At 64.8% G+C, this 12,548-nt stretch overlaps 2 protein-coding genes and 1 non-coding gene across 4 annotated transcripts; all 3 read left to right on the top strand.

Annotated features, from left to right (window-relative positions):
* The first annotated feature begins 32 nt into the window (after nt 1-32).
* On the top strand, nt 33-10,944 carry PIBPPDD4L (phospholipase C, delta 4). The gene is made up of 6 exons (XM_015299647.4): nt 33-294; nt 5,021-7,507; nt 7,615-7,818; nt 8,018-8,093; nt 9,750-9,859; nt 10,090-10,944. The coding sequence occupies exons 1-6, from the start codon at nt 115-117 to the stop codon at nt 10,273-10,275; spliced, it is 3,243 nt and encodes a 1,080-aa protein (XP_015155133.2). The 5' UTR covers nt 33-114; the 3' UTR covers nt 10,276-10,944.
* MIR12256 (microRNA mir-12256) lies at nt 7,945-8,018 on the top strand. The gene has a single exon (NR_162021.1). It is a non-coding gene; the product is annotated as a microRNA mir-12256 (primary transcript).
* Nucleotides 10,945-11,446: 502 nt separating the features above from the next.
* Nucleotides 11,447-12,526, top strand: HCRT (hypocretin neuropeptide precursor). 2 transcript variants are annotated; one of them, NM_001396462.1, is made up of 2 exons: nt 11,447-11,531; nt 11,979-12,526. In NM_001396462.1, the coding sequence occupies exons 1-2, from the start codon at nt 11,511-11,513 to the stop codon at nt 12,396-12,398; spliced, it is 441 nt and encodes a 146-aa protein (NP_001383391.1). In that variant the 5' UTR covers nt 11,447-11,510; the 3' UTR covers nt 12,399-12,526. The 2 variants fall into 2 exon arrangements, with proteins under 2 accessions (NP_001383391.1, NP_989516.2); NM_204185.3 differs by having other exon boundaries at nt 11,973-12,526.
* Nucleotides 12,527-12,548: the final 22 nt, after the last annotated feature.

Raw genomic sequence — 12,548 nt, 5'->3', positions numbered from 1 at the left:
CCCTCCCGGCCGCGCCGCCTCCCGCCCGCTCCGCCACTGAGCCCGCAGCGGCGGCGGGCACAGGCACCGGGGCGCCCGGGGCCCCGCGGCGGCCGCTGCTGTGGTGCCGCGGGGATGGCGGAGGGGCCCCGGAGCGCCCCGCCGCCCGGCTCGCCCCGCCCCGCCGCGCCGCTGCCCAACGGGCCCCGCGGCGGCGGTGGCGGCAGCCCCGGTTCGGGTTCGGGGAGCAGCAGCCGGGAGGACTCGGCGGAGCGGAGCCCCGCGCCCGCCGCGCCCCGTGCGAGCATCATGAAGGTGAGAGCCCGTGCTCTGGCCCGACCCCCCGCTTCCTCGCGGTTCCCCCCCCGGGGGCTGCCCTCGTTGTTCGCCCCCTCCCCGGGCTCCGGGCGGCACCTGCGCAGGACTCGGTACTGCGGAGCGCCTCGGTGGGCCGAGCCCCGCCGGTCGGAGCGGTTGTGCGCCGGCTGCTGCCGCCTCTGCTGTCCCCCCAGCATCCCCGGGCCGGGGTCCGCTGTGCCTCCGGGTGGTGGCAGAGCGGCGGCGGGGAGCTGCAGACCCCGCTCCCGGTGCACGGCTGGTGCCGGGCACAGCTCCCATCAGCGCTGGCACCGGGTCCTTCGCTCTGCCCGCCGCCGGGGTCCCCCAAGGGCAAACCCAGCTCAGGCTTTGTGCGCTCCCCGGGCCAGGCCCGTGCTCTGTGCCTCCGGGAATTGCACCGTCCATCCCCTGCTCGTGGTTTCCCTGCATGACCGTGCTGCCCCTGTGCTGGCACTGCATGGCAGCATCTCCCTAGCCTGCAGGAGGGCACCCATGGGTGCCAGCTGCTCCTGGCCCTTGGGCATCCTCTGTGGTCCCTCCTGCAAAAACGTTGAGCCTCAGGCCCAGCTTCTGCCACCTCCCCAGGAGCCGAGCTGTGGCCGGGCAGGGGCACCGAGGGGGCTGTGGGTCAAGGGGGTCCCCTGAGCTCCCCATTACCAGTGGACAGTGGGTCACGTGTGTGATTTTTATAAAGCAGCCCCCCTAATTGTGCTTACGTTGGCGTTGCTCACTGACACAATAGGTCGTGTCCGCCCGGGACCGCCTCCCCACTCCTGGCAGCCTATTTTAAGCTGATAGAGCTCCAGTACTATTAATACCTTGTGTGGGGGCTGCTCCGTGCTGCCTGCCCTCCTGCCCCAGCGACCCAGGCTTTGGAAACCTCCTGCACACTGCTGCCCATCACCAGGATGGCGAGGACACCTCCCCTGGCTCCGCAGGACCTCGAGGGCCGTGTGCTCATGGTTTTCCCAGCAGACCTCATGAGGTCCCCAGTCCCTCCTGCAGCCCCTGCTCTGTCTGCTCCCCACAGGGATGGGCAGGAATGCACGGGGCTGCTTCACCTCTCTTTGCCTCTTAGCTGCACGCAGCCCTGGTGCTACTGTGCGTCACCACAGGGTTTGGCCTTTGGTGAAGGTCAGGTGGCTCCGAGCCAGTGCTGGAAGGGGCACTGCCGATGGAGGAGGTCAGCCTGGGACGGTGTCCCCAGCCCCTCCTGGTCTGCCACGTGGCTCTGGGTCCCTGCAGGCCTGGTATTTCCCTGCTACTGGAGGGCTGCAGGTTCCTCTCTCTGTGTGGTGCTGGATCCTGCAGCCCTGAGTTCCACAGACACCACATGGGCTGAGGCCTTCCTTTGGGTGAGGCTGCTGGGGATGGTGGGTGGGCATGCTGCCTGAAAGAACACATGGGCATTTGCTGCTTGCACTCCTCTGCTATTCCCTGTTTGGACATGGCAATCCTGCTCGTGTCCCCAGGGAGGCTCTTATGTCCCCAAGCAGGAAAGGGGGATGGAGCGCATCCTCTGCCATTTAGCAGCAGGTTTTGTCCAGGCTCATGGGGAGCTGCTGCCTCTCCAAACCCCATCCAGGTCTGTGTGCATCACCGTGTCTGCATCCCCATGGGCAGGATGTGGGGAGCAGCTGTCTGACCCCAAATCCCCTGAGGATGCTGAGGCTGTTCTGGGGCTCTCTGTGTCACAGCCAGCCTGGCCCCCACTGGCTGCAGTTCAGGCAGAGGGCATCCACTAATTGTGGGCTGAAGGCAGCTGGGCAGGCAGACCTTGCGTGGTGACTAAGTGGAAGCACATGTGGGAAGAGTTGCGGGCTCTGTGATTCTATGGGATTTCCAGAAAAGGTTGGAGGAGTGAATCTGAAAGTAGAATCAGTGTCCGTGCTGGGCTGGGAGAGCTTGGGGCTGGCTGTGCTGGGTCCATTGGCCCCATGCAGTGACGGGAGTGCAGCTGTGTGGGGATGCAGCGGGGAGGGCAGTGTCCCTGTGTCCTCCTGAAGGAGCTGCTCCCTGCTTCTTCCCCAAGTTGGAAGCAGAAAGTTTTGGTGAGCTGGGAAGATGCTGGAGGGGGGTCCTGGGCCCATTCCTTCCCACTGCAGGCTGTGACCCTTCCCAGCACCCTGCTGTTCATCCGCTCCACGTGGGGCCATCCCTCACTGTGTGAGCTCTGGAGCAGTGCTGTTGCTCTGCATTGGGGCCTGGGCTCCGCAGCCCCTTGCTGGGAAGTGGCAGCTGGTGCAGCAGGGAGTGGATGTGTCACTCGGTCTTCTTGGCAGGGAACAGAAGAGTGGAGAAGAGCCCTGGCTGTGCCTGGCCTCCCGCAGCCTCTGCTGCTGGCTGCCCACACCCCACTCACACTGCCCAGCCTGGCCCAGGGTAGCAGGGAGGACTGGGACATGGGATGTGGCACATGGCTGTGGATGTGTCACCCCCCAGTTAGACTCAGGAACAGCCATGTCACCAAACGCTGGGTCAAGGTGTCCTGCTTCCTTCCACTGGGCAGCAGAGCTATGGCTCCTTCCAGTGCTCCTCAGCCCCAGAGGCTTTCGGTTCCTCTATATCCCACTGTTATGTGCCGTTGCGCTGCTGGAGATTCCCCTGGGGATAATGGGCAGGGAGCAGCAGCTGGGCAGGTCCGTGACCTGATGGGCCCGGCCCTGCACTCATTTAGCTGGGTAAGGAACGAGGTCACATGGCAGCTGAGATTAGGATTGCTGTGCTTGCCAGGGCACTAATCACTGCAGGTAATTGGCTAAAGTGCAGATTAGCACACACTGCAGAGCTGGGCAGGGTGTGGGGAGCTGGGTTTGGACGTGCTGTCCATGCCCGGCTGGGTGCCGACCATCAGCACTGTGGTCAGCATCGCCATGGGTATGGTGGTTGGCCGAGCTGCGTGGCTGTGATGCGCACAGCAGTGCTGTGCATGGCAGTGCTGCCCCACGCTGGAGCTGTGCCCTGTGGCTGGGATTCTCTGTGCTCCCCACGGGCGGTGGCGGGGCTCTCCCAGCTGCAGGCACTGCGTTCTCCCATCCACGCTGCTGACCTACTTTGCACCTTCAGAGCTCTGCCTGCCCCACTGCTGTGCCTGGCCAAGCGCTGGGCACAGAGCAGCACATCCCAGCTCAGCCAGCTGAATATGCCGGAGCAACGTGCTGCTGGGAGCAGCGGCTTCGCTCTCCCTGTGTTTGAGCCCAGCAGATAGCTAAAGGGTGAGGCCACCGGGCAGCTGGGCGTGGATGCGTGCAGCTGCAGCAAGCACTGGGAGATGCTTGAGCAGCACATGCTGTGGTGCACACCAAGGGCTTTCCTGAGCCCATGCTGAGGGCTGGGTTCGCTGCCTGCGTTGGGCAAGGGCAAGCTCCGGAGCAGCTGGAGGCAGGTCCCGGCAGCTGCTGGGTGCAAGCAGGCCCCCCGCCCCGTGTTTCCTTTCCGGATGGATTTCCTGTTTTCTGCGCTGAGGCCCGGTACAGGGGTGGGGTGCACACTAGGCTGGGTGTGGGTCTGCAGGGCCTGCAGGTCTGGCCCCAGCGCAGGAGCGTGGCTGCACTCCTGGCTGCCAGCAGGGCCAAGTGGGTGCCCGGGACTGGAGCTGTGAGGCAGCGCCATGCTCAGATTGCTGCTCACAGGAAGCATCCTGACAGTGGTGTAGAGGCTCAGCCCTTCCCACAAGCCTGATGCCGAGCGCTCTGTGCCCAGCACTGAGGCTCAGCTTGGGCTGAGTATCTCAGCGGGATGCCCTTTGTGAGCATCCTCTCCCTGCTTGGGGAGGCTGAGCTGGGTCCTTAGATGTTCCCATGGCTTCTCCCTCTGATCCAGCAACATCCAGCTAGCTCTGGCATAGGGATGGGGATAAGGGCTGTTTTCCCCTTCCTCGGGGCATCATTTTCCATTCACCCTTGGCTGGAGCTGGCTACCTTGTCCCGATTGTCCTTGGTCAGGTCTGCCTGGACCCATAGAGCCAAATCCAGACCTTTTGGGATGAAACGCTGTGGTATGCGTGCCTGGGTTCCCAGCCTGTGTGCTGCAGCAGCTCTGCCATGGAGATGTGAAAGCTCTTGGGGTGCTGGAAGGGGCACTCCGTTGTCTGCAAACCCTGGCAGCTGGAAAGAGCCTGCATGTGCCGGAGACACCACCAGATTAGAGGTGACTCACCATAATCTTGAAGAAGTGGATTAAACCTCCCTGCTGCACTACTTAATGAAATCCATCCCATAATATGCTCCCAGCCCTGCTGTTCCCCATCCCATCCCCCCTCACTTCAGCACATTGGTGGTGGGGTCTTCCCTTTCCCACCCTGGGGACCCCCTTCCGGCACTGCCTGGGATCGGTGCCTGGAGGTGGGCATGGGGGGTCCTGCTGGAGCCTTTCCCTTCCAGCATCTGGCAGACCTGGGGAGTGCTTTGCCCCCCGGGGGTGAGCAAGCGGTGGGGCAGGATCCAGCTCAGGGCCAGGAGCAGGAAGGAAGGAAGGAAGGAATGCAGAGTTAAAATAAGCCCAGCAGTGGAGGAGGCCCCAGCTGGAGCCAGCTCCCGACCTCCAGGGCCAGGGATGAGGGCCCCATGAGTCCGAGGGGCTTTGTATGGCACGGGAGCTCCCGGGACCCCTCACTGCGCATCAGGGCTGGGGTGGGAGCCCGGGGATGGGGAATGCACACTGCCTTGCCCTGATGGCTCTGCCCCTTCTGCCACCCCGGCAGGACGGCTCCCGGCAGCGGCCCATGCAGAAGAAGACGGTCTCCTTCAGCACGATGCCCAACGACCGGAAGATAAACAGCGCAGCTGCCTGCATCTCCTTCATGCTGGAGGGCTGTGAGCTGAAGAAGGTGCGCTCCAACTCCCGAATGTACAGCCGCTTCTTCGTGCTGGACGCCGACATGCGCTCGGTGCGCTGGGAGCCTTCCAAGAAGGACTCTGAGAAGGCCAAGATTGAGATCAAGTCGGTGAAGGAGGTGCGTGTGGGCAAGAAGACGCCCATCCTGCGCAGCAATGGCCTCTCTGACCAGTTCCCCGATGAGTGCGCCTTCTCCATCATCTATGGAGACAACTATGAGTCCCTGGACCTGGTGGCCAGCTCAGCCGATGTGGTGAGCGCCTGGGTGATGGGGCTGCGGTACCTGCTGTCCTACGGGAAGCACACGCCTGAGGCCCTGGGGTCCGGCCACCCCAGCCTGCGCACCTCCTGGATCTCCTCCGTCTTCGACCTCGCCGACCTGGAGAAGTCCGGCCGCATCCCCGTGTCCCGCGCCGTGCAGCTCATCAAAGCCCTCAACCCCGGCATGAAGGTGTCCACCATTGAGCTGAAGTTCAAGGAGCTGCAGAAGGCCAGTGAGCGTCCCGGCACCGAGGTGGCCTGCGACCTCTTTGTGGAGGCATACTGCGAGCTCTGCACCCGGCCCGAGATCTTCTTCCTGCTGGTGCAGTTCTCCAGCAACAAGGAGTACCTGGGCCTGAAGGACCTGCTGACGTTCCTGGAGGTGGAGCAAGGCATGGAGGGCATCACGGAGGAGAAGTGCTTGGAGATCATCAGCAAGTATGAGCCCTCCAAAGAGGGCCGGGAGAAGGGCTACCTGGCCATTGATGGCTTCACCCGCTACCTGCTCTCCTCCGACTGCTCCATCTTCGACCCGCAGCACCGCCGGGTGTGCCAGGACATGGCACAGCCTCTCTCCCACTACTACATCAGTTCTGCCCACAGCGCCTGCCTGCTGGAGGACAACTTCTGGGGCCGCTCAGACATCAGCGGATACGTCAGCGCGCTGGGGCTGGGCTGCCGCAGCATCGAGCTGGTGCTGTGGGACGGCCCCGAGGGTGAGCCCGTGGTCTACACCAGCCCCTCGGCCGCCTCCTGCGTGCCCTTCCGCTCCGTGGTGGGGCTGATCGACCAGCACGCCTTCGCCGCCTCCGCCTACCCGCTGATCCTCTGCCTGGTGGTGCGCTGCTCGGCTGCCCAGCAGCGCCTGGCTGCCCAGTGCCTGCGCAAGACGCTGGGCGAGAAGCTCTACCTGGAGCCGCCCGACCCCGCCGCCTCCTACCTGCCCTCCCCGGAGCAGCTCAAGGGCCGCATCCTTATCAAGGGCAAGAAGCTGCCGCCCGGCTGCGAGGACAGCGAGGGGGAGGTGTCGGACGAGGAGGAAGGCTGGGAGCTGGCGCGGAGGCTGGGCCAGGAGGACCGCGAGGCAGCGGAAGGGGGGGTCCCGCGGCGCGTGCGGCTCAGCCGGGAGCTCTCGGAGCTGGTGAGCCTCTGCCAGGCCGTCCCCTTCCAGGACTTTGAGAGCTCGCGGCGCGGGCAGCGCTACTGGGAGATGTGCTCCTTCAGCGAGGTGGAGGCGGGCCGCTTCGCCAACGAGTGCCCGGCCGAGCTGGTGAGCTACAACAAGCGCTTCCTCTCCCGCGTCTACCCCAGCCCCATGCGCATCGATGCCAGCAACATGAACCTGCAGGACTTCTGGAAGTGCGGCTGCCAGATGGTGGCCATGAACTACCAGACACCGGGGCTGATGATGGACCTCAACGCGGGCTGGTTCCGGCAGAACGGGGCTTGCGGATACGTCCTCCGCCCCGCCATCATGCGGGAGGAGGTCTCCTACTTCAGTGCCAACGCCAAGGACTCCCTGCCCGGGGTGCCTGCACAGCTCCTGCACCTCAAGGTCATCAGCGGGCAGAACCTGCCCAAGCCGAAGGGCTCGGGGGCCAAGGGGGAGGTGGTGGAGCCCTACGTCTGCGCTGAGATCCACGGCATCCCAGCCGACTGTGCCGAGCACCGCACCAAGACGGCCCTGCAGAGCGGGGACAACCCCGTCTTCGATGAGAGCCTGGAGTTCCAGATCAACCTGCCCGAGCTGGCTGTGCTGCGCTTCGTTGTGCTGGATGACGACTACATCGGGGACGAGTTCATCGCGCAGTACACCATCCCCTTCGAGTGCCTGCAGCCCGGCTACCGCCACGTCCCGCTCCAGTCGCTGTCTGGGGAGCCCCTGCCCCACGCCACCCTCTTTGTGCACGTCGCCATCACCGACCGCCGCGGGGGGGGCAAGGGGCACCGCCGGGGGCTGGCGGGGCGCCGGGGCCGCCGGGTGCGCGAATATACCTCCACCAAAACCACCGGCATCAAGGCCATCGATGAGGTCTTCCGGACGGCCACTCAGCCCCTGCGGGAGGCCACCGACCTGCGGGAGAATGTGCAGGTACTGGAGCCACCACACGGCACCGGGGGGGTCTGGGGAGAGGCGATGCTGGGCTGGGGGTGCTGGGGGTGCTCCTGGCCTAGCCCGACGCTGCTCTCTGCCCGCAGAATGCGTTGGTCTCCTTCAAGGAGCTGTGCGGCCTGACGCCCGCCGCCAACATGAAGCAGTGCATCCTGACGGTGGCTGCGTGGCTGCTGCACAGTGACAGTGCGCCCAGCGTCACCCTCAACCTGGCTGAGCAGTACCCCCCCATGGAGGCACAGGGCCCCATCCCCGACCTGCTGCGCAAGGTCCTCACTGCCTATGAGACGGTGAGTGCTGGGACAGCGTGCTGCAGGGTCCATCCTGCTCCAAGGTGTTTGTCTGCAGCCCTGTGCACCGGAGAGTCCCAGGATGGGTCCCGTCCTGGAGCAGAAAGGGCTGGCTGGGAGGTGCTCTGCAGGCAGGGGGTGTGGGGAGCATGGAGGGCTCAGGGCTGCACAGCTCCTCTCACTGCTCCTCTTTCCTCAGATGATCCAGACCAGCCGGACGCTGATCGAGTCTGCTGACGCAGTGCACAGCAAGCTCATCCAGGCGCAGCAGGCAGGTGGGTCTTGGGGGGCGCTGAGTGCTGTGTGCAGAGTGCTGTGCCTCTGAGCTGCCTGGGGATGCTGTCCCCGCAGGGATCTTCTCAGAACAGCACCAGGCTCCGGAGCTGTGCGCAGCAGTGTGCTGGCATTTCGGTCTGTGCGTTGCACACCTGCAGTGCATGGCAGAGGACAGGTGGCGTGGGCATCGGCGCTCTGGGTCAGCGCCTGGCTGGCTCAGGAGAGAGGTTTGTTGGGGCAGCCCAGGGCTCAGCTCTGTGGCCTTCCCGTGTCCTGGCCGTGCTGTGAGGAGTGGTGCAGGGAGCTGCCCGGACCTGCAGTGAGGGAGCACTGCTGGGGCCGGGGGGCTGTGGGGGGGGCTGGGAGGGAGCGCACGAAGCGGAGGAGGCTGATGAGGAAGTGGAGAAGAGTCATTAGCTGCCAAATGCCGGAATATAATTAGCATCAGAAATAACAGACCGAGGCTGACGGTAGAAGTGGCAACTGAATGTTATGACTTAAAAGACACATGGCTGAACCCACACAGGCAGGTGCTGCTGGCAGCCTTACCTGGCCCCGGGCCCCATCCTGCCCCAGTGCTGCCCAGCGCCGCTGCCCCACTCCCAGGACCGTGCTCCTGGTAGGCACTAATGGACAACTCCAAGGTCCTGTGTGCTGCAGAAGCAACTGTGGCCGCTCCGTAGGGCTGCTGGTCCCAGGACTGTGTGCGGACACCCTGTGGGGCTGGGGGGCTGCCGGGCACTGTAGGGGATGGGTAGGAGAGGGTCCATGCTGTGCCACTCCTACCAGTGCCAGCTGCTGCCAGCAGCCCTGTTTGTTCCTTGGCTGCATCGCAGCCCAGAAACCTCCCCGTGCATTTGGCTTTGAGCTCTGCTGCTGCTGTCAGTGATGGGGAGCACAGTGAGGGGGCTAGGGGTGTGGGCTGGGGTGGGCTCTGCATCTCCTGCACCTCTTTGGCTGTGGGAGCCCTCTGCTGTGCTGCAGGAGTGAGCACTGCCCTGTGTCCCTTGTCCTTCTTGGGGGTAGAGGTCTGGGGTGTGCTGACCCCTACAATGGGGGCCTGCAGCCATGACCTCTGTGCCTGGGTGCTGCTCCCTGCATTCACCCCATGGTGCCATGGTTGAGCCACAGCAGTATGGGTACTGTGGGGTCCGGGGGTGCCGGCGGCGGGGCTGGGGGTGCAGGGAGGGGGTGAGCTGATTGGCAGTGTGTGGGTGAGCAGGCGTGTGTGGGAGCCCTCGTGTGGGCCCAGAGCCAGTGCTGCGTCAGGGAGGGGTAAATTTAGCACCCGCTCACGAGGACATCATGCGGTGCAGTGTGGGGGCACACGCTCCAGCATGGGGGGAGGAGGGGGGCGACTACACCTCTCTGAGCCCCTCTGAGTGGGCTGCGGTATGGAGGGGCTGTGCCTCTGCCTGGGGTCACTGCAGCCCATCCCAATCCTATGGGCTTTGGGATCCAAAGCCAACAAGGGCTGGGGGTGAGGTGGTGGGGGCTGTGCTGGGACATCATTCCCTAAAGGGAGGGGGCTCGGGGCTGCTGAGGCTGACCACGAGGCTCTGCTGGGTGAAGGACCTCCCGTCCCCATCCCCTGTGGCAGTGGCTGTCCCCACGCACCGTGGTGCTGAGCACAGCTCCGTGTGCCACATGCCCAGGTATGGACTTCCACAAGGAGCTGCACCGCATCGAGGCCAAGGAGGGGCTGCGGGGGCGGAAGCTGCAGAAAGCGCTGGAGAGCTTTGCCTGGAACATCACTGTCCTGAAGGTGAGAGGGGCACACTGCGCTCCTGTCCCCCCCACTGCTCCCCTGCTGGTGTGCAGGGAGGAGAGACCAGCACGGAGAGGATGCTCCAGAAGGGCGGGCTGGTTGTGCTCCATGAAGAGCCTGAGCCCAGCACATCCCTGTGGCTGCATGGCATGGCCATGCACTGGAGGTGGCACAGAGGGACTCGGCACACGTGGCCACATCCCCTGATGTCTTCTCCCCCCCGGTAGGGCCAGGCTGACCTTCTCAAGCACGCCAAGGCGGAGGCGCTGGACAACCTCTGGCAGATCCACAATGCTGGGCAGTCCTGTGGCATCGGCAGGAATGGTTTGGCCTCACCAGAGCCCTCCCGGCTGCGTGCACCGCTGGAGCCCATCCCTGAGGCGGAAGGAGGCAGCGATGCGGCATCGTGCTGACCCCAGCCCGGGGCTCAGGCAGCCCCCACAGAGCAGCCACTGCTGCAGGAACTGGAGAGACTGTGGCACGGCTGGGGATGGGAATGGGCAGGGTGCTGAGGGGCTACAGTGGGGCCAGCACAGTCATTTGCCTGCCTGCAGGCACTGCAGGGAACTGGGAGGAGCCTCACTCCTGTCTGCTCCCTCCGTCTTCCCAGGCCTCTTCCATCTGCTTCCAGAGTGGGTGCTGTGCTGTGGGGTCGGGAGGTTGAGATGCTGGCACCCAGCTGTGTGCATGCACCCCCAGCCTGCTGTGCCGCCCCCCCTGTAAGAACCTCTCCAGGTGTGGGCTCTGGCTGTCAGGGCTGCAGATTCTGCCTTTGCCAGCCCTGGGGCAGCCCGCATGGCTGGAAGGGGCCTGGCCGACCCCTGTCCCTTCTCCCAGAGTCTTCCCAGGTGTTCTCAGGCCCCTGCTGTGCAGAGAGGCTGGGAAGGCACCTGTAGGGCAGCTGGCAATGGGTCAGGGGCTGCGGGGCTGCTGGAGAGCAGGGCTGCCAGGGTCTGAGTGCTCTGGCATCAGGGAACTCATCCTGGGCTTGTCCCAGGGGTGAGCACACCGCAGGTGTGGGCTGTGGGTGAGGGGTGGTCTGGGGCTGCGGAGTGCTCTGTTTATAAAGTGTGTGAGACCCACACCGTGCGCTGCTGTCCCTCTGTGCTGGGGATGGGGTCGCCCAATGCGACGGGTGGCAGTGCCGATGAGGGCACCGTCCTTCTGCCGGTTCCTTTTGCACCGTCCCCGCACGTCATCGCGGTACGCAGCCGGCGACTGCCCGGCGCCCCTTTGTTCGGGCGGTAATTAGCCTAATGGGGCCATGCGGAGCTGACCCGAGAGCTGCTGTTGTTGGGAGCGGTTGGCGCTTCCCCCGGCGCTGACCTTCATGCGGCTTTGTGGGGCCGCGGGTCCCTCGGGTAATTATGGCTTCATTAGTGCCACGCACCCCGGTCCCGCGCTGCACCCACATAATGCAGAGCCACAAATGAGGGGAAAGGCCTGACCGGTCTCCGAGCTACCGACAACAAAGAGCATACATCTCCCAGAGACCGGACGGTATTTTTGGCAGCGCTATTGTGTGGGGCTGGGGGCTGGGGGGGGCTGCCCCTATAAAGCCCCGGTGTGCAGCTCAGGGCGGCTGCGCTCCTCAGCCCCAGCGGGAGATGCGCCAGCACCGCTTGGCCACCTGAAGACACCCGGAAAGATGGAGGTGCCCAACGCCAAGGTGGGGCTGGGGGGTGGGCAGAGGCACTGCTGGGGTCTTGTGAGGGCTGAGCCGGTTCGCTTATGAGCAGAGGTCGGGGGGCTCAGCCCCACCTGGGTTCCCTGCGTGGGTGCGGGGTGTGTGCTGTGTGCGGCACCGTGCTTTGGCACGAGCCATGTGTGGGTGATCCCGCTGCTCCCCCCCAGCACTCAGACATGAGGGGAGGGTGCTGGCTGTGTGCCGGCACAGGTAAGTGCTGGTGAAGACATCTGCAGCCAACTCCTGCTCACAGTGTGGTTCTGGGGCTGGGATGGAGGGGGAGGAGCGAATCTCCTTGGGGTCCCCTCTGTCCTCGGATGTGCCCCAGAGAGGTGATGCTGTGGGTGCTGCAGCAGCGGAGGTGAGCAGGCAGCCTGCAGGGTGGGTGCTGAGCCCTGCACCAACGTGGCCGTTCTCTGGCAGCTGCAGCGGTCCGCCTGCCTTCTGCTGCTGCTGCTGCTGCTCTGCTCCCTGGCCGGGGGGCGGCAGAGCCTGCCCGAGTGCTGCCGGCAGAAAACCTGCTCCTGCCGTATCTACGACCTCCTGCACGGCATGGGCAACCACGCCGCCGGCATCCTCACGCTGGGCAAGAGGAAGAGCATCCCGCCAGCCTTCCAGAGCCGGCTGTACCGCCTGCTGCACGGCTCCGGCAACCACGCAGCGGGCATCCTCACCATGGGCAAACGTGAGGAGCGCCCCGGCACCGCCTGCCGCGACGCGCTGAGCTGTGCTGCGGGCACTCAGCCTACGGTGACCCCGAGGGGCACTGCTGCCAGCCCCAGGGAGTGCCAGGAGCACGCTGAGAAGGACCTGACCAAGGGCTGGGCAGCGGCAAAGAGCTTTTACTGAGATGGGCTGCGGGGCGGGGGGTCCGCGGGGGTATCAGTGTAAATAGCACTATTAAATACCTCCCTGTGGCCCTGGCCAAGGCTGCTCGGCACACTTGGCCTTTCACAATAAACGGTAGCCCGATGTCAGCCGGCTCTGCCTCATCCCTGC

Source organism: Gallus gallus, chromosome 27 (assembly GCF_016699485.2).
Source record: "Gallus gallus isolate bGalGal1 chromosome 27, bGalGal1.mat.broiler.GRCg7b, whole genome shotgun sequence".
In the NCBI taxonomy this organism is placed as follows: Eukaryota; Metazoa; Chordata; class Aves; order Galliformes; family Phasianidae; genus Gallus; species Gallus gallus.
The sequence above is the reverse complement of the archived record's forward strand: the minus strand, read 5'-3'. Positions and strand labels throughout refer to the sequence as shown.

What these genes read in the sequence shown, in the direction of transcription:
- PIBPPDD4L (XM_015299647.4), top strand. Translation starts at nt 115, where the DNA reads ATGGCGGAGGGGCCCCGGAGCGCCCCGCCGCCCGGCTCGCCCCGCCCC. An exon ending in CCCGTGCGAGCATCATGAAG is followed by an intron (nt 295 to 5,020) that starts GTGAGAGCCCGT and finishes CCACCCCGGCAG; the next exon opens with GACGGCTCCCGGCAGCGGCC. An exon ending in ACCTGCGGGAGAATGTGCAG is followed by an intron (nt 7,508 to 7,614) that starts GTACTGGAGCCA and finishes CTCTGCCCGCAG; the next exon opens with AATGCGTTGGTCTCCTTCAA.
- HCRT (NM_204185.3), top strand. Translation starts at nt 11,511, where the DNA reads ATGGAGGTGCCCAACGCCAAG. An exon ending in TGGAGGTGCCCAACGCCAAG is followed by an intron (nt 11,532 to 11,972) that starts GTGGGGCTGGGG and finishes GTTCTCTGGCAG; the next exon opens with CTGCAGCGGTCCGCCTGCCT.